This window comes from Medicago sativa, chromosome 1, assembly GCF_051527215.1.
Source record: "Medicago sativa cultivar Bolivia chromosome 1, Bolivia_mono, whole genome shotgun sequence".
Taxonomy (NCBI): Eukaryota; Viridiplantae; Streptophyta; class Magnoliopsida; order Fabales; family Fabaceae; genus Medicago; species Medicago sativa.
Genome location: NC_140749.1, coordinates 65,214,446 through 65,240,473, shown reverse-complemented (window position 1 = coordinate 65,240,473; position 26,028 = coordinate 65,214,446). Strand labels below are relative to the sequence as shown.

Below are 26,028 nucleotides of genomic sequence, written 5' to 3'. Positions count from 1 at the left end.
ACTTAAGTGCAACAAAGCCAGAGGCAGTTAACTACCTCTGGAGCCAGCGGCAGTTAACTACTACCGGATATGCCAGAGGCAGTTAACTGCCACTGGGGGTAATTTGGTCATTTACTTGTGTCAATATGAACTTTTTGATGTCAGAAATCTAACTGTTTTCACAACACCGGCAGAAGACAAGTTAGCTACCTGGGTCACTTGCCATCCATCCAGAGAAGTTGTTACAGTTTTAAATGTGTATGGAAGTTTGTTTGGATTATACTAAAAAGCATGTTTTGGTAGGGTTTGCTTAGAAGTTGAGATGATGCGCAGATGAGTGTGGTTTCAGTGACAACATTGGGATGTTTAATTACACGTGCTGAGTGAGTTATTTGCAATATCCTACGGTCGAATTTTCTTGGAATCAGGAGTCTGAGAACATTTGATCCTATACTGATTCTAACTTAGACTGCTTGAGACCCATTATTCGATCCAAGAGCTGCATTGCTATTCATCCATCATTCGAAGTATACAAGAGACAAGATGAAGTTGAATTGGTATGGGAAAATTCTTCCCACCCTATTCCAGTGAAGAATTAAAGGCTAAAATTTATTCAAGATGATGTTATTTATTTATTTTTTTAAATATTTGGATGCATTTCAACACACAAATTGAATCAATCTACCCCATCCTATTTTGTGCAGGATAAATTAATCCACTTTTCCATGCGAAAAGTTTGAAAAGTTAATATTCTACTTAAATCTAATTATACTAACCATGCTGTGTCTCAACTCCAACTGCTTCAAATTAAATAAGATAGATCATTTTATTTAACATTAAGGTCCCTCATGAGATTTCCTCTGAATATGTACAAAGGGATGAGGTGAAAGCGAAAAATAAATTACAAATGGCACATAATAGCTCCCAAAATTCCATTCCGCCCTTTTCAAATGAGCTCACCCCGCTATTTCATGTATTGTCTTGAAAGCTCAGTTGCCGGAGATCATTCGAAAAAGCAAGCCTGCGTAAACATTATTAAAAATTCATCTAGTCTGTCAGAGTTGCTAAAATTGCATTCATTTATTAACATTGTTCAATTGCTCAATAATATATTAGAACATGACAAACGCCGGAAACATGTTGCATTGGTAAGGATACAAGAGACTACAGGTCATAAAAAACATACATTCCTGCCATTTTGGGTTGGGAGTTTCTTCAACACAAGCAAGCACAACAAAGAGTTCAAAGAATAAGTAGTAGTGGTAGTGGATTTTATACAATGGTAAATGATTATTATAACAATAATACTGTGTTATAAAAAATAAAAAAAAAGACTTTAGATATCTGTATTTAATTTTATATCATTTTTTGGTTTAAAGTATCATATTGCCGCTATAACACATGGATAAGATAGTAAAAGACTTGGCTACATTTTCGGTTCTTATATTATGATTAACAAACATGCAAGTTGAAATCAAGTCCTCTCAGTTACCCCTAATCTACCCCCCAAATTCCCCTTTTCCTAAAAATCTCCACATGCTGAACCAACTTAATCATTTTAAACCTTTTTTTTGTGAATAAATCATTTAAAACTTTATTAATTCCACAAAAAATCATTTAATCAAAATATGAAGTTTAAAATAACAAAACCTGAAATTTCTCCATTACAGACCCTAAACTTGCTTACCACAAGATACTTCAAATTTTGTAACTATCTACCAAATTCTGAGTTTTGTAACTACATCAATTTCTGACCCACATGAACCATCAATGGAGAGAAAAAAAATTAAAAAAAATGGATTTCGTAGGTAATAAGAAATGGGAAATTGGGGAACTAAATTCAAGCAAATTTTTTATTGAATGTCCAAAACCAAGGGTTGATAATAATAGAGAAGAGAGCCAAGAGAGAGCACCTAAACCTAGTATCTAGTATAGTGCCATAGTATAACACAAAAGTTCTTATTTATCACAACAAAATGCAGCATCTAAGCAAAAAATGCATTTCTCAAGAAATAGTATTTCACCCTTACCTTAAGGCATCGGCAAGTTTCTCTGGTATAACAATTGAAGCAAAGCAATATTGTTAAGTTCCGGCTACAGCTTTTGCTTCAGAGTCTGGCTTTCCCTAGAATATATTAAAACAAAACAACCATTACGAAATTTTTTAGAAAAGAACCAATAGCATGCTAAGAGAACCATAAAAACATGGTTGGAAATGAAAAACAAAATACTACTAAGAAAACATGTTTTTCAAGCTATCTTTTGTGTACCCAATTTTGTACCATATATCATTTCCATATGAATAATGACATGTGGTTTTATCACCCAAATGAATTAAGTATCATATTGCTAGACTTCTTCGTGAGGGAAAGGGGTGACAGCAGGCTGTTGATTTGATCAACAGACCCAAGTAATCATGGCCTGCACAGGGAAGTTTTCTTTTGTTTTTTTTTTTTTTTTTTTTTTTAAGAATTCTAAAGTCTTTCAATTCTCAAGTACAAGGCAACGGAAGTCGACGTATTCATTAATGGTTAAGAAATCATCACAATATTTAGTATGCTGAACAGAATGCAGGATAATTTCTGCACAAGATATCAACGGAAGACACTGGCTGAGAATCCTTGATTTACCTGTGAATCAAGGCTCTTTCGAATCTTCCTAGTGGGAGTCCTCATGGTGACAAACTCCTCAGCTGCGGTTGGGTGAATGCCTACAGTAGCATCAAAGTCTGCCTTTGTCAATCCAGCTTTAATAGCAACTGCAAACCCCTGTTTATCATGCAAAATCTTATAAATAAGAGAATACTCATGTATCATTATCTGAGTAATATAAAAACTGCAGTAAAGACAAAAACCTGCACAATTTCAGGAGCATCATCCCCACACATGTGCAAACCCAGAACTTCATTTGTTTTTGCAGACACTATTAGTTTCATAAAAACCCGGTCTGGAAGCCCAGAGAGGGTGGCCTTCAGTGGCCTAAAATTTGCTGTGTAGACGTCAATATCGCCATATTGTTCTACAGCCTGTGCAAATAACCAAAATGTTAGTAAATCATAATTTGTATAATTCATCAAAATATTCAGAAGATCATTGATCTCAATGGATTTAGCCTGCCATAGGTCATTCACCTGCTCCTCTGTGAGACCAACTCCTCCAATTGGTGGTTGGGAGAACACAGCAGCAGGAACAGCTCTATAAAAGAAAGAATGTAACACAATCTGTTAGGAGGCTATGAAATACTTAAAGCAGACCAGATTATAGCTGCCATTCAATATATCTACAAATGAAAATGTGAAACAAATTTTAATCATAAATATGTGCAAAAAATGAGATGACTAGGAAAATAAACAAAATTTGCATAGTTAGCACTTCGCAGCAACTACAACAACCACCGGCAGCAAGCTCGATCACACATAGTTACACATATCAAAAACCAAAATATCAAACTTTGCTAAAAATAGCACTTCGCAGCAACTACAACAACCACCGGCAGCAAGCTCGATCACACATAGTTACACATATCAAAAACCAAAATATCAAACTTTGCTAAAAATCCTCTAGTCATTTTCCTTTTTCCACCTCTTTTAAACCATTAAAGCTCTCGTCATGATGTTACACACATATATTTACAAACTGTAGCATCTTGACCATTTAAGAAACAATGGTGTAATAGTTTAAAAAAAAAATGGTGTAATAAACCTCGCCATACAAATTCGTGTCAAAAACACATTGTCAATTTGCTAATTATCTAAGATTGATAGACGAAAAAATAGATTGATAAACATAATACTTTTCAAAGTTCAAACAAATAAAAACCAAATCAATTTTTAATGCTTGTTAAGCAAGATCAGGGAGATCATTATAAATGGTTAAGCAGTTGGATTATGATAATGACTAAGAAGTCAGTTGATGATATACAACCACACACTGGTCACTGAAGTCAATCTTTAATCAGGTTTTGTTGTCTCATTCTGAAACAATGTATATTACCTATAATCAGGTTTTGTTGGCTCATTCTGAAACAATGTTTTCGTTAATGCCACTCCCTCCATCAAAGCAACTGGAGTGAGATTTATCCTGTTTGTAGCATCTCCGATTGCCCAAATTGAAGGAACCGATGTTTGAGAGTATTCATCAACCTGGGTGAATGGGAGTAACACTGAGCGATCATATGAATATTTATCATATAGAAACTAATGAGTAATGATAAGCTTACACTACCTCTATTGATCCATCTTTAGCAATCTTCACACCAACAGACTCCAGTCCTAAATTCTGCAGTGAAATTGTAGTTCATAAATGAATCAACCATGTTATTAGCTCTTTCTGTAACATGAATAAGATAAACAGACAGTTGAAACGGTAAAATTTAACTAAACTTCAAGAACATGCAAGCCGTATGGAAATTGAGCCAACTAAGAAGCATGTGGAATTAAAATTAGCCAACCCTCAAGGACACTGGAGTTCAATAGTTCCTAATTTTGATAAATATGGAAATTAGCTTTCAGCATCAGCACATAATTATTCATGTAATATTAAGCAAGGGGCTGAAGGAGTGTGTCATTTTTTTAAAGACATACATTTCAAGTCCTAAAAGTGTATCATGGGAAAATATTGACATTTAAGTGAATAAATAAGACTATGTTTAAACTATCTTTATTTGATAAATTATATTCTCTTTTTCATGTCCTTTTCAATGACTTTCTGATTGAAGGTAATTATTGGAAGGCACAAATAAAAATCTTCCCTCCAAATTATTTCATACGCTAAAAGAGTATTTTTTTTTTTGGTAGTGCTTATAATCTTTTTTTGGTAGTGATGCTAAAAGAGTATTTGCTGGAACTTTACTTAGTTTTGAAACAGTCAACTACAAGTAAAACTACATAATCAAAACTTCATACCTTAGTATTAGGTTTGCGTCCTGTAGCAAACATAATATGAGAGAAACCATCCACGGTACCTTTGCTGGTCTTTAAAGAGAGTGAGCCATCAGCTGCCTTAGTGATAGCTACAGGAGACTCCTCAGTATGGAATTCAATACCTCTTAGAGCCATATTTTCTGCGACAAAATCTCTAATCTGCAGACATAATTTATAGTTTGAATGTGAAGAAAGAGTTGACACAAAGTAACGATTCAATACATTGTATTGTCCATGCTTGCTTACCTCTTCATCAAATCCTCGCAAAACCTGCTTTTGTCGTATAAATACATGAACATTGCTTTTCAAACCATTAAAGATACCAGCAAACTCCAAGGCAATGTAACCCCCACCAACAATGGCAATCTTCTCAGGTTTTGATGGTAAATCAAGGGCAGCATCTGAATCTATTGCATATTCCTTTCCAGGAATATCAGGAATGAAGGGACGACCTCCAACTGAAACTAAAATGTGTTTGGCTGTATATAACTTCCCATCAACATCAACTGTGTGAGGATCTACAATCTGTGAATTACAAAAGCAATATCAGCACAATAAAAATTTGATCTTTTTTCTTTTTTAAAATTACAAAGCTATTTATTACATGGAAATGGATCCAAAGAATCATCCCACCTTTCCACGGCCTTCAATCAACTTGACATTAGAATTTTTCAAAATATTCTTGTAGATGCCAGTAAGCCTCTGCAACTCAGCATTTTTATTAGCAATCAAACTACTCCAATCATGCTTAGGTTCACTGTCATATTTCCATCCAAAACCATTGCTTTCTTCAAATTCGTGAGAAAATTTTGAGGCATAGACGAGTAATTTCTTTGGCACACATCCACGTATTACACAGCTGCACAAAGATATGCATGTAGATGGTTTTAGAAGAGAATTGATTTTTTATACAACCAAATTTGAACAACTTTCATGACAACTTTTAAGGTGGTCAACACAGTTTAAATGAGTGGTTAATTACATTCAATAGATAGTTAATGGATAATATCAGATGTCAAATCTCATTAACCACGTATTTGGGCGTGGTTAACCATAATTTTCAGGTGTTCAACTACATATAAATCTAAAGACTTGAAAGTAGTGGTTAATCACGTTCAAATTAACAGCTACTGAAGTTAGAGGAATGCTAAAGACAACCTCTCTCAAACTCTCTCTTAAACAATTTTTAAACTGTTGGTCCAAGTACCATTTTCCAAAAACCAAATACGGGATAACCGGCTTCCCTGGTTTTAGATACACACGATTTTATTTTTTTATTCAAACTTCAAAAAAAATATTGCTCATCTCTTTCGTTGTGCCTGACTCAGTAAACCCACTCCTAATAATCAATACAAAAAATCTTCTGTTAAGAAACAACTACCACAATACCACACTTCAACAAGCCAAAGAAATGCTTCTCTTAAAAATGAGTTTTTTCTCTGAAAAAAAAAATGGTTTTTTTACTTTCTCTATATAGTTCTTCATCTTTATTTCAACTTCAATAACCACAAACCCAACCAGTCTAGTGTTCAAATCTTAATTCTTCCTCCTAATATATGTGTTCTTCTAACACAACAATTTATAATAAATGCTCTCTATGATGAAATCATTGGGATAAAATTTTAAAACAATATAGTATTAACTGTCAACAAACTTAATATCACAACCAACTTTCTTAATTCTCGTGTTTTTGTCAAATGGGGTCCTATATTTAGAGACAAGGGTAGTAGTATTAGTTAATGAGTTTAGACACATGTTATATCCATGAACCATATACCATGATTAACCACATGTTTCAACTAAATTAACCACCTAAAAAGTTGGTTATTCAAATAACACATCTCCTTTCAGAAAGACACGGAGAAAAAATCAACAATGTTTAACCAAAGCGAACAGGAGCAAATTAGCAAGTCAATAAGGTAAAAAAGTAAAAACTCATGTTCATGTTAAAGTTCTATCACTTGTTCTTATGATTTGCATAAAAAAAAGCAAAGCACCATAATATCATGTAATTAGCCAATTCCATTTTTACAACGTTCTCATTACAATTATTAGATAGACATATGTATACAACAGCACTATTCATTTACTTACTATTAGTACATTTTTCACACCCACATCATATTAACAACATCTGGAATTGTTCGTAAAACGTAGCTCATTTGGTTATACCGATATTGCTAGGTTGGACACTTTCAACGAACTGTGAAATTAACTAAAAAACGGAATAAGAAACCCCAAGCTATGGAAGAGGAACTTACGTGCCGCCGACACCTCCGGCGGTATCCGATGAGATTGTGGAGAACGGAAGCTCACAGATAGCAGCGTTAGCACCAAAATTCGAGGCAAAGCGAGAGGCACGGACACCTCCGCTTCCGGCACCGATGGTAAAAAGGTCGAAGTCATAGTGGCCGGTGGGGTCGACGCCGTTTTGCGATTCAGCGCGGACAGCGAAGGTGCGGTGGGGAGGGGATTGAGAGATTAGGGTTTTGGTGGAGAGAGAAGGTGTGAGAGAGAAGGAGCGAGAGAATGGGAAGGTTTTGGTGAAGAAGAGAGTGTTTCGGGTAAGTAAGGGAGAAGAACAAGAGAGGGAAAGTGAAGTAGCCATTGCTGCTTGCTTCATTAGTTTTGTTTTTTCTTCTCTCTCTGCTTCTCCAAAGTGCTTATTTAACACGTCAATAATGCGAATATATATATCTATGAGTTGAATAATACAAATTGGGAAATTAATACAAATTGGGAAATTATACCCTATACCCCTACATTTATACCTTCACCCCTAAAAATCACAAAAATTTCCAATTTTACCCTTTTTTTTTCATTTGACTTCACCCCCACAAACCATTTTGGGAATTGTCAAAATTGTACGGGGAACAATTGAAGAAAGATTTCAGGAACTAAAATTCATCATATTTAACAGAATTTTTAAAAAACAATCCCTTATAAAGTTGTATAAAAAAAGATAATTAACAAACAAAATTTATCCCTTATAAAAAATAAATAAATCATATTACAAGTTGCAATAATGAATTGGAACAAAACATGATCACAAATCTGAAAAATAAAAATCGATAAAAAAGAAAATAAAATGTAATAGATTTATTTATTGTAAACGGTAATTAGGTTAAATTGGATTAATTTTCAACACTGAAACTAACAATTTTGAAACAAGAAGATGCCTATCTATAGAGTTAATCCCAATGAATTCATCCTTCAAAAAAAAATCCCAATGAATTCAATAAATTGTGTTGGATTAAATTCCAGAATTCAATAAACAAGATGACCAATATTAAACTCAAAGTTTGCCCGATCTGTTAACATTCTAACAAGAAAATCCAAAACATAAGGGTTGGATAAATCCCAATCACGAGATATGTGAATGCTTTGCAAAAATGGCAGCACAAGCCACGACTCAATTACAACAATGGTTGTTTCCAATCCAAGGACGTGACTCAATTTGCGGCGGTCGTCGGCGGCGATTTGAATTTTGTTGATTGATGCTCCAATTTTTGCTTTTGGATGGTATTAGGAGTGGCAGCCGTTTGATCTCTCGAAGATGATAAACCTCAATCCATAGGGAGGGTATCATACGATGTTAGAGAAGCTAATTCTGGAAATCTTTCATTTACATTTTTTGCAACACAGAAACAAAATTTAAGTGGGAAATATTATGTGGGGGTGAAGTCAAAAAATAAAAGGGGTAAAATTGGAAATTGAAATGGTTTGTTGGGTGAAGGTATAAATGCAGGGGTACAGGGTATAACTTCCTACAAATTGGTCTTTTGGCTGGCACTTCGCAGTTCGCACGCACGCACGCTACATTTGGATTCGTTCGTCGTCACAGCTTACCGACCGTTTTCTTAACTTTGTGTTAAGCATAAGTGCTTATTATCATAAGTTTTTTATGTATAGATTTATTTATAGAAAAAGATAAAATAAAGTTAATTTTATTTTAGGGAAAATAAAGTTAAATTGTTTTTTGAATACATGTTATAAGTTTTTTTCATAAGTTAGTTTGGAGAACTTATAAAATTAAGTTGAAAAGAGCTTATGAAAAATGTCATAAGTTGTATTCGTAAGTTCTTCTAATTATTCTCACAAAATTTATGTTATAAGTTAAATAAGTCAATCCTAATAGTATGGTTACATAAGGTTAATTTTGGGACTTCAAAAAATTTGATTGAATTATTTTTTTTAATAACAAGTTAACAAATTTAATTTGTGTTTTTTAGTGATATATTTTATGCGAAACTGAAGAGATTTATATCTTAAGTTAGGTATGACTGTGATAGATGACAAAACTCTCATTCAAAAAATTTAACACTATTGCATTCTTATGATTGGATTTGAATTCGTATCTCTAAATAAGGTGGAAGATATCCCTTATCATTTTATTCAAATGCTCCTAAAAAAATTTAATTTGTGTATGATTCAATATTTTAAAAGTGAGTTTATTTTATCAAATAATAGGCTAAATTACACCATAGTCCTTTAAGTTTGATCATTTTCTCGGATTGATCCTTTAGGGTTTTTTCTCGAATTGTTCATTTATGTTGCATTGTGTTTGCACGGTTAACATTTTAAACAAGTTTTATTAAGAAAAAAAAATAGCATGTGTGATATTTTGATGCTGAGATACACATAGATATGTCATTCTTCATTTTATTTTCTTCCTTCACTTGTTCTTCTGTAAATTTAAGTTCCAAATCAAAATAAATTAGAGCTAGTATCTTATTTTTCGCAACAAGTCTTCACTCAGATGCACTGGTTGGAATTCACAAACACAAAACAATGAGTAATTCGTTCATCTTTAACTCATTTTTCCCACTGCTATTTTCATTCAAATTCTTATCTAATACTGTATTTTTATCTTCTCATACTTATAAATTGGCGCCTGAGCTAAGTTTGTCTGGCTTTGCCCCTGAGTGTAACCAACCCTACTTACTAGGACAAAGTTTGGTTGTTGTTTGTTGAATTGTTAATGCATTTTTATGTGTAATTAGTGAACGAATTATACACATAACTGAAACAAAGTAATGAAGATTAAGAGCTTAAGAAAAGAAGAGGTAATAATGAACAGCACAAGTTATTACTTAGATACATAATATCATCACAGAAAATAACTGAAGTACTTTGCTACATTCCATGATTCATTTCAAGCAATTTAAAGGGATAATCCAGACTCTTCATCCTCTTCAAGACTCGAGGCGTAGATAAAGTAGAGAGCCCAGATAAGACCGAACACACCAAAAAGGATCCAACCAAGAAGGTTGTTGCTGAGTCCAAAGGGAAGCCCGGTTCCTTCAGTGCTCATTCTTTCATCCACCAATGCCATGGCTGCTGGGCTTGACATAGCTGCAGCACATGCAGCTGCAAACAAAGATGATCCCATTCCAATGTTTGAGTTGCTTTCACTCACAGAAGAAGGCTTTCCCTCCATCGAACACCTCACTCTTCCCACCTTAGCCATTGTTGGCAATCCTGAATAAAATGATTGAATGTTAATTTATCAATCAAAATCATCCAAACCTCCGTCGATTAAAAATGGAGTAGACAATCATAATTAGTCTCATTTTTTAAAAACTGAACCAAATATCAAACAAGCGAGACATCTGAATCATGATTCAACCACCTTCAATTGCTTGAATCAGGACAGATCCGTGATCGAATTGCCAAAATAATCGAGCCATAGTATAAAATGGTTCAAATTTTAAAACACTATTCTAGTCCTCAATAAAAGTTATGAAATAAAGTTTAGTCCCCGAGAAAAAAAATCGACAAATAGTTTTTCATCATTACAAAATTGGGAGGGTAGTCTTGGAAGTTTAGTAACTTAGTGCAAGTTTGAATTTGCACCGAGTTTGACAAAATCAAAAACCACATGTTGGATCTTCAACAATCAAACTTACCGTAACATCAAACATGCACTAACTAATGCATTCTAAATTGATAAATATGAGAGACTATTGGGTGCCAATCTTAAAACATATATATCTCTGTCCACAGAAGTACAAATAAAATTCTCTAGAAAATTGTAACTTGTAAGTAAATAAATCAGACATTGAAAGATATAGTATCATGCTATTCAATATTTAGGATGAAAATCAAGGAAGAACAACATACCAAGAACAGGAGAGGATGAAACTGCAAGAGGTCTCTTTTGTGCAAGACATGCACGGGTGATCGATGCAGTTGTAGTGGTAGCTGAGATGGTTGCCATTTTAATTTAATTTTTGTTTTAGTAAGTGTGGATGATTATGGAGTGAGGTGACAGAGTATGACCAAGCTACTTCTCTTCTGCCTTCCAGATACTAGTTTAAGTGAAGTTGTTTAAAATTAATAATATGAATGCAAAGGTTGTCCATGCACCACAAAACAAGGATAGATTGAAGCTCATGGTTGGATTTTCTTATCTGCATTACTCCAATTATTTTTTTCCACGTGTCGGGTGATCTATTTCATGGCCAATTGTTACCCCCACATTACGCCAAACCCTTCTTTCTTCGTCAACATAATTAGATCAATGGACGTATATACTTTGAGCTTAAATTTGGTTTCAAATAACTTTAGTGTATTGACAAGAAAAAAAGGTGAAAATAAGTTACAATTTTGTTATATATTTTATAAATTAGGTATTTGGTAAGTTGTAATATGCTGACTAATCTCTCAAGTTAAATTTGGTGCATGTTTAGACCGACGATTAGTTTGACAAAATCGGATTATGATTAAGTGACTTTGAGGTGAAAAACTCATGATGACTTTAATGTAAGTTCGTGTGTTTTATGAAAAAGAAATAATAAAAAGATGATAGAGAAAATAATACAAGAGAAAGATAGACACAAAGTCATCGTGACTTTTTTGTCTTAAAGCTATTGAATCCCCAATCCAACAAAATCATAGTTTCGGATCCCACTTCGATGACTTTAGTGCAAACGTCATTGTGACTTTGTGTCTATCTTTATTATCTTATATTACACTCATTTTATTTTATTATTTCTTCTCATCTCTCTTTCATAAAATGTACAAAATTACAATAAAATCAATGTGACTTTCCTGCTTTGAAGTCACCGAAATAGAATCTAGCGTCATCGTAATTGTTTAAACTATACTCCCTTTGTTCCCAATTATAAGTAAATTTGACTTTTTAGGTTCATTCAATTAACAATGTATATGGTCCATAATATGAACCACATACATCATTAATTGAATGAACCTAAAAAGTCAAATATGTTTATAATCGGGAACGGAGGGAGTAAAATATAACTTTTGTCAAAATTGCAATGGCTAGTCTATCAATATTATCCTGAGTCAATCGTCAATCCAAATATGCAAATCACATTATTAACAAAAAAATTAAAAAATTAAATAATATTGTAGCAACAAAGCTCTTATTCAAGAGTTTTTACCATGGTATCATTGGTAATAATCAAAATAAAAACAGTTTTTTTTTAAATAAAATACAAATAGGAAATAAATTGTTTCTCAAACCAACTATTTTCCAATAGCAATTAGCAAAACACACAAACAGCTGATTCCATTCAAAATACAGGGCAATAACATCAGATATTTTCCAATAGCCCCTTCAAAATATTTGAGGGGCCATAGCACAACCACGTGAAATTTTTTATCAGAATGATGACAATTTTGAACTAATCTTACAATGTTGAGAGATATAACAGACCTCTTCAGCCATTCCAGACCTTTCTAACCTTTGGTTGCTGTTCAGTTTCACTTCTGATCTTCGGTCTTCCATAACCGCCAGAAAATGAAACACAACTAGGTCATACTGGTCTTGGCTGTTGGAAAGATTGCACAATGGTCTTTCCTTTCCACCGTGTAAAGATTAAAGATCAAATCATACTAAAAAAAAATCAAAATGCAGCCATCATCTCTATTCTGATTTGTAAATTTGTTCTTCCATGTAAAACATAGTGCAACTCCTGGTTGGCACGCCGAACAAAATAACAAAGAACGTTGGCGTGAATTAAGAGAGCAACTATGTAGAGTGTAGACTCACAAGAAGCAGTAGCATCAGTGTCCACTAAAACACTCATCACTGACACTTATCTTGATTGTAACTGTAAATTGGAGAGAACGTTTTCGGGAAGGATGGAGAACTATACAACAAGAATCACAGAAAGAATAAAGTGAATCAAGCGATTAATGTGCTACCAGACTTGTCAACAAGAGAAGTGGACAGTTTTAGATTTTCAGCTATGGCTGGAGATTGCACTGTTGTAGAAAAGGGTGGTCAAAATTCAAAAATTTGGTCCAATAACCTTTATATCTGCCCATTGCAATATCTAACCATGGCTTCCTAATCCCGTCATAGTGTATAACGGCAGCCTGCTCAATCTCATTTCGATCGACTCCTGAGTTATGACCAAGGCCAAGAATGTGCCATCGTCTGTCCAACACCTCTGTCTTGTTATAGAAGGTGAGCCAACCTAAAGGCATACGTGCAACGTTCCAATTCCACAATGGCTTCTCAGAACCCTGCAACCATTCACCCCAACAAATTTGTATGCATTATAAATTTTATCTGAAAGAAAATATTGCAGGAAACATTTTTTGTTCTGGTCAAACTTCCAAACAATGATAAAAACAGGCCCACACATCTCAATTTTCAAATAGTAATTGGAATGATAAGACATTTTCCCAAATAATCTGATCAAACCATCAAAATTTAAAATAAAAATAAAAAGAAAATAACAAGTTCAAATGCCATGGCAGCAATTCTTTAACTCTCCATAACCTAATCAATGAGCCTAACTGAAGAGTTGATGAGAATTAGATGTGAGAAACTTGATTGGGCAGTAAATAGCAGAATCATACTAAAGTACTGAAAGTAAAGACATTTTTGTAACCATACCATTTGTGAATATTTGTTATAGACAGCCGTTAAATTATGTCGCCTCCATTGTTGCAAATCAAACAAATTCATTCCAAATGCCCATGTGCAAGAATTGACATCAAAACTCTCTCCAATTAGTGGATCTGAGAAGTTTATGAACGCATCAATCCTATGAAATGGGGTTTTGCCTTCCTGACAAGTTCCAACAGCTCCATTAACATTTCCATTCATATTGACATTCCATAGTTCACTGAGATCTTGTTGAACCACCACATCATGATCAAAGATCACGATCTTATTTAGGGCAGTGAAAATGTCTGGCAGGTAGAAAAGCAAGTAGATCAATTCAGAAGTGTATCTTGGATCGCTGTTACCATTTTTAACGAAGGTATTGTATTTCGACAACCATTCAATGTTGTCCGTGCTCTGTATATGGACAGTAGCATTGCCAGGAGAGTTTATCAAGAACCACATCGAGATCGCTGGCAAGTTGAGAGAATCAGTCACTATATGGAAAACAAGTTTCCCTGGTTCCTGCAGTTAAAAAGTCACTATCAAGCTTTCTTGCCATTATATTCAAGCTGAATAATCTGAATAATTAACATCGAGTAAATAATAACAACTGATATAGGTTTATGAATACTGAAAAACAAGAAAGACACCCAACAATGACACGGAGCATACTATTGATGGGAAGGATATACTCTTGTTACAGATTATAGCACCTTAGTCTAATACTCCTATTTATACTAATACATAATCAGGTCTAGTATGTAAACGAATAATTAAGTACTAGTTATTAGCTAATTTTACATTAGGTCATTTTACCCTTTATCCTTGATGGTTATATTTAAACATGGTCTTGTACCTCATTTGAGAATCAATCAAACATTTCAACAATTACCTTCTTCTCTCTAAAATCCTAAAACTCTTACTCTCAAATATTCATGACAATTTCTCCTTTGTATCGGATTCTATTCTAAATCATTAGAATCCCTACACTTGAGACTTGAATTTTATCGGTTCGTCCCTAGAATCCATTTTTACCGTCTAATTGTATTACTAGTACCTCGGCCATAAGAAAATATCACAAAATCCTAAGTTCCCGTCCATAATTAGATGATTAACTGACTTCAATGTATGTTCTAAAGATTTTAGATACTAATCTAAAGATGTCTTAAATATACTTAAACAAGAACTTTCTTGCAGATTCCCAAAATAAATTATCACTGTACTGTAAATATATTGAAATGAATCCATTGTTTGTTTTACAAATCAAGATTAAGAAACAGGATCTGATTCAGAGAGCCAGGACTCATCTAAGAAAAAACTACTTATTAGGGAAGCTTATACCATTTTTATCTCTCTCTCATCTTGTTTACGCTGCAACAGCTATTAAGGTTAAAAGAGTTCCTCCTAACTGGAAAACAACTGCTTATGCATTAGTTAATGGTGTATGTGATGTGATTAACAATACCTTTCCTTTTGAGAAAAAGAGAATCCAGTTATAAGCGCAGTAGAGAGGTATTAGATTTGAAGTTAAAGGGAGGCATTATGAAGGAGTATCAATTATAGTAACAATTTCTATAATGAAATATTATATATCAAGTATTTACAGTTTACGCAGCCTAGTTTTGCAGTAAGTGCAGCACAACACCCAATGTTGCATGTCATTCAAATTGCACTAATATAGCCAAAAATGAAATGCTATGTACTGATAAGGTTCAAGGAAGGATTATAATGACGGATCATGTTCTTACCACTTGCTCTTTCGTTCACGATTTCAATGTGAAGAAAATAGAGAAGAAAAACAAGCACTTTTAGCCAATATGGAAGAGACTTGACAAGCATCAACAGTCCAACTAACCCCACTAAGGGACTAACTTTACGATTCTCAATGTTGAATTTTTTTATAACTAAACCTATTGGTATTTGCTGGTATTTTTTTTCTTTTTCAGCAGTTGAATTAGGAGTAACAACAAATACAGTAGCTGAAAAGTAAAAATAAAGAATGGCAATGGGAAAAAGAAGCAACCTAGTGCTACAAAGCTCCCACCATAGCCAGTGGAAGTTAAATTCATATGAAATAATAAGGTATTTACCTTGGCAGTTGAGACAGTAGAGTTAACAACAACTGCACATGCCAGAACATTGTCAGAGAAGACAACATAATGATAAAGTTCTGGATGATGAATCTTATTTTCATTTGGAAGCTTTCTCTCCTCAGGTCTTAGGGCAAAATATTCAGCAGTCAGCCGCATAGAAAGACAGTGAAAGTTTTTTTGGGCAGTCCGTACAGCAAGATTAACAAGATATGTTGCCTGACTTCTCTGAAAACGAACTTGCTCTTCAGTTTTGCGCTTCATTGCTTGAAGCTTAGAAGCCACAGAACAGTCTGAGACAGAACGGCTGACAGTAGACAGTGAGGCCTCCATGTGTCTCATTGCCTGCAACACACTGTGAACTTCGATTGTTTTCATATTGTAAAATATCATCAATTTCAGAATTCGCATAACATCAACTTTCTAGATGGATACTTTTTCACTGGAAGACCAACGATGTTACTCATTAGTTTCTCGCCTATATTTTACTTTGAACTTTTGAGAAAAATGATGTTTTGGTCCACGAAGAATACGAGGTTTCTTAATGATCTCTCCATTAATAACTCTCGATTAAATTTAAATCCTGCTTTTATGTTTAATTTGCTTCTACTGATCCCTTTCTACAACCTACATGCTTCAATAAGTAGTATGCATACTTAGTACCAAAATGAAGCAAAATAAAGAAATACTAGGATTCAATTCAGAAAACTAGAAGCTATGGGACCAAATGAAAAAGGTGTCACATATACATCTTTTAAGGACTAAACCATTAGTTTTCTCTTGAAATTTCAAGACTGTGTTTGTTAATTACACTATTCAGACCTTTAAGGACTAAACCATTAGTTTTCTCTTGAAATTTCAAGACTGTGTTTGTTAATTACACTATTCAGACCTAAACGCAAGCACATAACTACGTAAGAAACTTTACCTCCTTGACAAATCTGAATCCCGGGTGGCTCCTTCTACTGCTCGCTCCATCTCTTTCATTTGCAGCTCCAGCTCCTTCAAGTGTGAGTTGCTGCTTGGTGGTGCAAACTTCAAGTATGCTTTAGCCATTAAAATTTTATCTTTAATCTCTTGAACCTTCTGATTTTTCACTTCACGAGAATTAGAGTTTAAAATATGATGATGGTCTGCTATTCGACCTGATGGCCTATTGGTCACTTTAATATTCTCCTTCGATGTTCCATGCGCAACATCATTTACATTTGTATCTTTGTCTGTGGAGGATAAACCTTTTCTCTGAGCATCCTTGTCTTGTCTTTCATCATGGTTGAATCCTGAAAATTGATAAAGATGCAAATTTCACAATCCCTTTCAGTTAATTACTTGAGTGTAATTTTGAAAAGGCTCAAAATTTAACAATTCAAAATAAACCTACATGGCTACATATACCAACCATTTCTTTCAACAGCTGCAATTCTAGATTCCTCATCATCACTATTCTTTTCTGAACTGTAACTAATTGTTGAAACGTCTTTTTCTTTGTAAACAACTCGATTAGGCTCTTCTAATTCTTCAGCATCTTGCTGAATCTAAAAAGAAAAAGGCCCAAATCACAATCATAAATTTAAATTATTTATCTTTCATCACTAGGAAGAGAAAACAAACAACTCAAGGTGACAATGAAATATTTTTTTTATCAAATCTCCCACTACCTGTTCTACAGCATTTAACTTCAAACCATCCGTCCTGTATGTCTGCAATCAAAACATAATTCAATAAATTCAATTTCCATAGTCGAGAATAATAACCTATGTATTTGGATTAACTTTAAAAAAAGTCATTATTAAGTCATTATGTATGAGTTCTTTCTATAACAAAAGATAAAATATGGTCAAATTATTTCCACATAAACTATAAGTTGTTTTCGTAAACTATCATAGAAAGCTTATGAAAATAAGTTGAAAAGAGCTTATGGACATGTCATGAGTTATTTTCATAAGTTGTCCCTAACAATCTGACAAGTGTTCACTTCAGTACATCTCAATGAGTGTAGAGCTTCTGAAAAGTTTAAATGCAAATGCTTTTTAACTAATATGTGTTAGGACCTCCGGGGAACCTAAAACACTGGGTTGGATCATCACATTGGACCAAGAGCAATCACACAAGTGAGTTTGCACACTATATCTTCACCTAAAACCTTAAGGCATTAGGTATATGAGGTCCTAGTGCTCCACGTCAACTATTTTTATCCAATGTGAGACTTTTAACTCACACTTGACGCACCAACAATGTGAAATATCATTGTTTAAATTAAAAGCTTCATATTGAAGATATGGTTAGTTAGATTATCAGAGCCTATCCAAAATCCGTTGGACCACCTACTATCAGGTTTCAACTATCAGGCTATTCGGGTCACAGTCCAAATGTCCAATCTTTGGCGTGGGGGGTGTGTATTAAGAGTCCCACATTGGAAGTGATATGACCTGAACACGTGATTATAAGTGGGGGCAATCCTCGTTTTACAAGTCAGTTTTGTAAAGTTGAGTTAGGCCCAGCCAAAAGTTTAATATTTCATAATCATTGTAAGATTATTTCAAAACTACAACTGATTGTTGAGAACTTTATCCAATATAGCTCAAAGGCTCAAAGTTTAATTGCCTACTCAATACATTTTCTAGTAATTAACATGAATCAATCGAAAATATTAAGATTCAGATTATCCACAATTAAACTCCAAGAAAGCACAAGAAATTTCATTGACCTATAAACTCGATAACACTAGAACACTAGAGTTAAAAAAATTATATGTAAGAAAAAAAAAAGCTTCTATCAAGGTGAAGGAGAATCTTACAACACGATACAAATCTTCAAGGAACTCTCTTCTCCCTGAAACACAAGAAATTTCACAATAAGTAATGGAAAAGAAATAATGGGCCCCACACGTCCTTAGGAGAAGAAGAAGAATACCTAGGAAAATGAGAGGAGCAACGAGGGAAAGAAAGAGAAGAGAGAGAATGAGGATCCTTTGGCGTTGACGAAAAAGCTTCATAATGAAAGTGTGGGAAACAAGTGCATTTGGAAGATTTAGATCGCGAAGTGGGTTAAACACTTGGAACTGAATGATCTGAACATTGTTCTTTCTTGTTTATCCATTTTTGCTATGTGTGTGTTTTTCGCAGCACAAACAACAATGTATAGATTTGGAGGAGGAGTGAGTAACACTAGGTGAAGACCAGTGTGTTTGTACTTTTGTCGTGTGTCTTATCTTTCTCGTTGCAGGTACAATTGTGACACAACACACGCGCGTCACGCGAATGAATATAAGTACATCAACATGAGAAAATGAGAAAATTGGAGAGGAATGCTAGCAACACTCACTTTTCAACATTCTCTCTAGCACTCACGCATTTTATTGCGTAAAATCCGTGTGGGTTTCACCATTTTATCTTGAATCTATTTCTAAAGTATGTAAATTGCTGTTGACACATCTCAACAGGCTGAGAAACACGAGTAAAGAACCAAAATACCCCTCGGTAGTAAACTGCCGAGGAAACAAGAAACCGGCAGCAGTTAACTACCAAGGATTTCCTCGACAGTTAACTACCGAAGATTTCCTCGACAGTTAACTACCGAGGATTTCCTCGACAGTTAACTGTCGAAGCGTCCTGAAGCCAAGGCAGAGGCAGTAGCTTTTGTATCCTAAACCTGTAATGTGTTTCAAACACAAAACACAACATATGTACCTGTTTTTTTTACGCATAATGGTTCAAATCAGAAAACAAATATTGGCGCAAATGCACAACTTAATTAAACCAACATTTTTACCATTAACGAAAGTAAAATATCCCAATGAAATGAAAACTAATGTCGTCAGAATACGAACATACAAACCAAAGTCATCAAAATACCAAAACTAAAAAACAAGTCCTAAAAAACGAACTACAAGTAATCATACTGTTGGTCGTGGTCCTGCTGATGCTGGTGCCTCCTCCTCGGCCTCTGGCCTCGCCTCCTGGTAATGATCGGTGCGATCTGCTGCCTAACATCATGCAAGGCCGCATACAACTGCTGAGGGGTCATGCTCATCACCTCCTGACCCAAAAACGCATCAGAATGGGCAACAGCGCCGCTAACCATTTCATATGTATCAGGCGAGCTTCTCGCCTCGTACCGCTCCCACTGCTCCGCAATGATCTGCTCCTCATTTGGAGGCCTCGAAATATCTCCCGGAAGAAGTGGCAAAATCTGAAGGTGAGACACAACGGTGTACCATCGTACATAGCCATCTGCCATACGCCATGTATGCTATCCTGCATGCTCACCCCAATCGGCCGCCTTAAGCGTGCGAGTGCGCAAGTCGACGAAGGCCTGCACAATCTCAGTCGGTGACAGCTCTACAATCTCAGACGGATGTCTAGGGACGGTCTGGACGTATCCGTACTGCCTCAAAATCCTCTCGGGCAAGTGACGGTACACCCTACGATCACCGCACATAATCCAGCCTGAATACCAGAATACCTCCTCGAAAGCCTGGAAGTCCCTGTGCTATTCGTACGGCCTCCAGCATACGTCATCAAACGTAATACGATCAAGCAATGACTGATACGTGACCCCCTCTCCATGACCCTTTTGAAGCTTCCACCTCGCCGCAACCGGTAAGTTTTCAACATAGTCGGGGTTTGGATCAACATCATAAAACTTAGGAAAGTGCGCCAAAAATCATGCCTGCACAAACCATACAAATCACATTTATAAATTATTGTGCACGAAAAATATAACATAAAAAATAATAGTTATCAAAAAAAAATAAAAGTTAACAAAAAAATAAAATATAAATTTTCTTACAGTGAGCAGTGTCACGCTTCCCCCAAGTTGCCTGTCTCTGGGCAAACAGGCCTCAGCTAACTCGTTGTATAGGTATGCAAGTGTCATCCCTCCCTACGAATAATTACGCATCCCCGCGTAGCCGTCCTCCATGGTCGTCAGATAGACCAACTCGATGCGTTTGTTGCTTCTATCACCAAACAACAAGCATCCTACAAGATAGAGAAGATAACACCTCACACAATATTTCCTAACCCTCTCCAACTCCTCCATCTCCTCTGGATCCTCAGTATCTGCCAATATGTTAGCCCTACCAAGGTGCGTCCTATATAATTCCCTCAGCTTTGGATAACTAATGTATCCATCATACTCTTTATTGCAAATTTTCTCTGCCTCCCTCTTCGACGCACCCAAGTGATTCACCAGTAGTGCCTCTCCCTCCTGTCTCAACATCTTCTTTCGGTGGCCCAACATCCGCCCTTCAATCGGAACATGCATAAGACATGCGACATCCTCCAAAGTCACGGTCATCTCCCCCATGGGCATTGGAAAAGTGTTGGTCTCGGGATGCCATCTCTCGCATAGAGTCATCAGCAAAGCATGAGGCACAGTGGCGTAGCCCAAGAAAACCAAATCATGTAACCCGCTCTCCCTAAGCGGATCCCAAAACTATCTCTGATTGTCGTTTGGACGTCCGAGAGTCAAAATCTTAGCGCCATGATTAATCGGTTTTACAGTACGGAACTTACGGCACTGAAATAATAGAAAAATAAACATAGTTTAAACAATGTAAACATTTAACTAATAAATATAAAACTTAACAAATGCAAAAATAAAAATAAAGAAAACATATAAAGAAAATCACAAATTTAATTTGCCGCACATATTTTTAATTTAAGACATAACATATGTAAAACTTAAAAAAACATATAACAAAAACAATTTAAATCAAGAAAGAAAATATAAAGAAAATAATTAAACATAAAGAAAAGAATTAAAAAAGGGGAAATAGTCACTTTGGTCCTTGAATGAGTGACGAGTAGTCACAATAGTCCCTCAATGTATCGAAATAGCAAAATAGTCCCTGATTATGCACTTTGTTAGTCAAAATAGTCCTTGATATTAAAATATTTCGTTAATATTGTCATATTAGTCCTTCAATAGACTTACTTATTGTCATATTAGTCCTTATACGTACTTACTTATTGTCATTTTAGTCCTTATATCAAAGAGTTATTGTGAGTATTAAGGGGTTATTTAAGCTTTAGGGACTATTTTGACTAACAAAGTGGACAATCAGGGACTATTTTAAAATTTTGATACATTGAAGGACTATTGTGACTACTTGCTACACATTCAGGGATTTAAGTGACTATTACCCCAATTAAAAAAACACATATAAAAGTTGATATAATAATTAAACAAACACACATATAAAGAAAATAATTAAACATAAATAAAATAATTAAAAAAAACACATATAAAAGTTGATATAATAATTAAACAAACACACATATAATTAAACATAAAGAAAGAAAATTTAAAAAAATTACACTTACGTTCTCTGAATTATACCAAAGCGGCAATGCCACGTGGTTGGCATAAGAGTGCAGCAGAGATAGGTTTTGCGGTCCTCCAGGAAAGGAAGGGTCCTTAGGTAACACCTCCGGGGCAGCCGCTGCTGCAATGTCATCATCATCTGGTATATGTTGCTGCTCTGGCATATACTGCTCGTCGTACCCACCATCAGTGACATCATGGTGATCCTGATAATTCAGGTACTCCACCTCCTGGGTCGGGTTAACCACCTGCGACTCTTCAGGCTGTGCCTGAGAAGCCTCTGAAGCCTGAGAAGTCCCTGAACCATCCGACCTCTGACCTCTTCCCCTCTTTGGGATGTGCCCCCTTTGCCTCTCCTTCTGGTGGCTTTGAGTCATCGCATGCCTACCACCAATCATCTTAGATGGATCAATGGGGTCCTGATCGGTCATATCTACGAATTTTTTTTAAAAATTAACATCATTTCCCATAACCTAATCAAACACATTAAACCTAGACTAAACATAAACATTAACATTAAACCTAAACGCACTAATCATAACTTAATCATTAACGTTAACATTAACAACATTGAACATCATTTCCATAACCTAAAATCATTCATATAATCATCATTACAATAAAATTTATGTCCATCATTTCCATCATAACTAAATCATTTCTATACACTTAATGATTTGTGTCCATCATAATTCTCATAACCTAAACACACTAAAAAATCAATATACACTTAATCAAACTATAATTAACATCATTTCTATCATTTCCATAACCTAAACTAACTAAATAATCAATATAATTTTCATTGAGGCATTTGATCAAACACTTTGTGTGCAAAGTATAAAACATATTCAAATTGTGTTCATTTGCCACCATTCAAAGCCACATTATCATTTAAACAACATAGGCAACAACTACATTCATTTATCAATTCATAAACTACACATGCAATCATCAAATTGTCAATTTTAAAATCAACCATAACCACATGCAAACTACTCTAATTTTTTTAAAAAATAAACCTAAACAAACTAACATTAACATTGCAATGATTAATGGTACTTACTTGTGATAATGTGGGGATGATTGGCTTGCAATTCGTGAAAATGGATTTTGGAGAGAATTTGGGATGTTTTTGAAGAAAAGAAGGAAACTGCAAAACTGAGTTTCTGCTTCTGTTTATGTTCAGCACGCCTCGGCAGTTAACCGCCGAGGATTTCCTCGGTAGTTAACTACCGAGGGGTATTTTAGTCTTTTACTCGTGTTTCTCAGCCAAACCACATGTGTATACAACAATTTTCCTAAAGTATTCTACCTACATATATCTTACTCAACAAGAAAGCAAGTGTTAAAAAGATAGTGTCATGGACACTAACACATTTTTTTATTGAGTGAAATTCATGTGGTTTCCACATATTGAAAATAGATCTCACATAAAGTGGTGAGATTCATATGAGTTTCACTCAATAGGAAAATAAGTGTTAGAGAGTGCTAGAAAGAGAATATTCATAGCATTTTTCATTATTTAATAGCAAATGTTTGCGATTTAAATTACTCTAACTACACCCACTTTAATGGTATGGCATAGAAAAATAGTTGATTTATGTTAGATCTTAGTGTAAATTTTACACTACAAAACACATATATTAAACTAGTTCTAATGAGCCATACTTTGCACTCTAACGGTACAACTGTATATACACTCTCACTCATGTGTCATGTGATAATTTATAAATAGAGTAATCGACCGCAAAATCATATACACTTTCTTGTTTTGTTGGTACACCATTTGTGCTGATGAGGAAGAATTAAAAACCACCTTCAGCAACTCCAACAACACCATAGAACCGCTTCTGCCGACTCTTTTTATCGTGCATAGATCAATAACAATCACTGCAAGAAATCTTGCATATTGCCAGGGAACAATGCCAGGAGCAAGAAATCCTGGCAAATTTGCCAGGAGCTATGCCAGGGAAAACTCCTGGCAAAGTTGCCAGGGGCAACCCCTCACAAAAATCGTGGCAAAATGTATGCAGCAGAAAAGATTCTTCTGTGGTCAGAAAAAGCAGGACGGTACAACACTTTGCCAGGGGTTGTGCCACAAAAAAAACCCCTGGCAAATTGCAAAGCCTGCAAATTTGTCAGCAAAGCCTGCAAAGGCTACGTGAATAGCTGTATGGCAGCGCTGAAATGAGTTGACTAAAGAGCCGCTGGGCTCTGTGGCGGTTTGCCAGGGGCAAGACCCTCGGATAACCCCTGGCAAATTGCATCTATGAAAGGAGGTATATAAGCTAACATAACACATACTAACACTCATAACCCTTCTTCAGAAGCTCAAAACTTTCTCTCAAACCCTTCTTCTCTCAATCGCTCAAACCCTTCTTCCATCAAACATTCAAATCTTCTTCTTCTATCAAACATTCAAACGTACAAACTCACCACATATAAACATGCAAAAGGGAAACAATTAAAATCGCACAAACACAACAAACATAGAAAGCGATTCTGCTCTTCCTCCTAAACTCCTTCAACCTTCTAAACACACAAGACTCAACACAGTCCAGTTTCGACAATTTCTTTACCATTCGACAATTTCTTTCTCCCTTTATTTTTGCTTCGGTTTTGATTCAGATCTTGACCTTGAGGTGAACTCAGTCCAGTTTCATTTTGGCTTCAGATCTACCTCTGTATGAATCGAAGTTCTGCACTGTTGTTGTTATTGTTGTCCTTAGATCTCAAAAATGTAGTGATGTTATGAATTTGGATTTGTGTGTTTGAAAAAGTTTGATGTTGATTTGTGATGATGATGAAAATGGATTGATGGATGTTTTGTTAGTTTAATTGTGTTGTTGGTGTATGAATCGATGAGATGATGGCTGGGAAAATTATTCAATGTGTTCTTGATATGTTCATGATATTTTAAAATTATTTAAAATAATTTTTATTATTAAAACAATTTTAAAAAAAAGAAATAAAAAAAACAATTTAAAAACGTTTATTTTAAATATTTTATTAACGTTTTTTAAAAAAAATTCGTACACAATTTGCCAGGGGTTAACCCCTCGCAATGTCCCTGGCATGTTTTGAAAATGACTGATGTGATGGTCTGCAAAAGCCTGCATTGACCAGAATGTGGCAGAAAAGCCTGCAATCATGCAGACACAATTTGACAGGGGTTGAGCCAGGGCCTATGCCAGGAGCGCATTTTGCCAGGAGCTAAACCCCTGGCAGGACAATTTGCGATGAGCGGATTTGCTGGGTATTGTGCTCTTGGCAAAACTCCTGGCAAACGTCCATTTGCCAGGGCTTTCTGCATTTTGCCAGGGCTTCCGCCCCTGGCAAAATGCAAGATTTCTTGTAGTGAATTTTTATGGGAACTAAGTTCTTGTAACTTCGATCCCTCAGCCTACCAAAATAATAGTTGGAAAAGGTGTGAAATCTTCCAAGATAGCTAGATCCATCATGGCACCTCCACATGCTGAACTCGGCAATTGGAGTGTCATAATCTAGCAGATTCATGTTGAGCCTAAGCATTCACAACGAGATCCATGGAGATAATTGATTTTCAGAGGGATTTGTGCAACTTAAAATCTCACAAGCCTTTGAGAACTGTGTCACAACCTTAACAATCTATGGAAGACGAACATGGTCGACGTCTGATGTTATATCCTCAAAAGGAAACTTAATGAGTTAATTAAGATAGAGAATGACCCTCACCCAGCCTATCTCACTTGGAAGGGTCCTAGAAGACCTCCCGTGACATTCTACAACAAAGAATTACTAGGAGGAGTGTTAAACTCCATCTTCTCCCTCCTTATCGAGATCTACGTAGCCAAATTCAA

General features: G+C 35.2%; 3 protein-coding genes across 3 annotated transcripts; all 3 read right to left on the bottom strand.

Annotated features, from left to right (window-relative positions):
- Positions 1-760: 760 nt before the first annotated feature.
- Positions 761-7,565, bottom strand: GR (glutathione reductase). Its single transcript, XM_085728930.1, has 11 exons — positions 7,162-7,565; positions 5,534-5,759; positions 5,147-5,425; positions 4,883-5,059; positions 4,203-4,256; positions 3,972-4,120; positions 3,110-3,173; positions 2,834-3,004; positions 2,610-2,747; positions 2,010-2,104; positions 761-1,000 (listed from the first exon to the last, which is right to left on the bottom strand). The coding sequence occupies exons 1-10, from the start codon at positions 7,521-7,523 to the stop codon at positions 2,063-2,065; spliced, it is 1,662 nt and encodes a 553-aa protein (XP_085585056.1). The 5' UTR covers positions 7,524-7,565; the 3' UTR covers positions 761-1,000; positions 2,010-2,062.
- A 2,386-nt stretch (positions 7,566-9,951) lies between these two features.
- On the bottom strand, positions 9,952-11,210 carry LOC146956448 (photosystem II reaction center W protein, chloroplastic-like). The gene is made up of 2 exons (XM_085728922.1): positions 11,024-11,210; positions 9,952-10,381 (listed from the first exon to the last, which is right to left on the bottom strand). Exons 1-2 carry the CDS (start codon positions 11,118-11,120, stop codon positions 10,065-10,067), a joined length of 414 nt encoding a protein of 137 aa, XP_085585048.1. The 5' UTR covers positions 11,121-11,210; the 3' UTR covers positions 9,952-10,064.
- A 1,165-nt stretch (positions 11,211-12,375) lies between these two features.
- Positions 12,376-19,015, bottom strand: LOC146956447 (putative galacturonosyltransferase 6). Its single transcript, XM_085728880.1, has 8 exons — positions 18,770-19,015; positions 18,654-18,688; positions 17,515-17,556; positions 17,256-17,391; positions 16,785-17,136; positions 15,857-16,211; positions 13,773-14,288; positions 12,376-13,396 (listed from the first exon to the last, which is right to left on the bottom strand). The coding sequence occupies exons 1-8, from the start codon at positions 18,849-18,851 to the stop codon at positions 13,115-13,117; spliced, it is 1,800 nt and encodes a 599-aa protein (XP_085585006.1). The 5' UTR covers positions 18,852-19,015; the 3' UTR covers positions 12,376-13,114.
- Between the last annotated feature and the right edge of the window lie 7,013 nt (positions 19,016-26,028).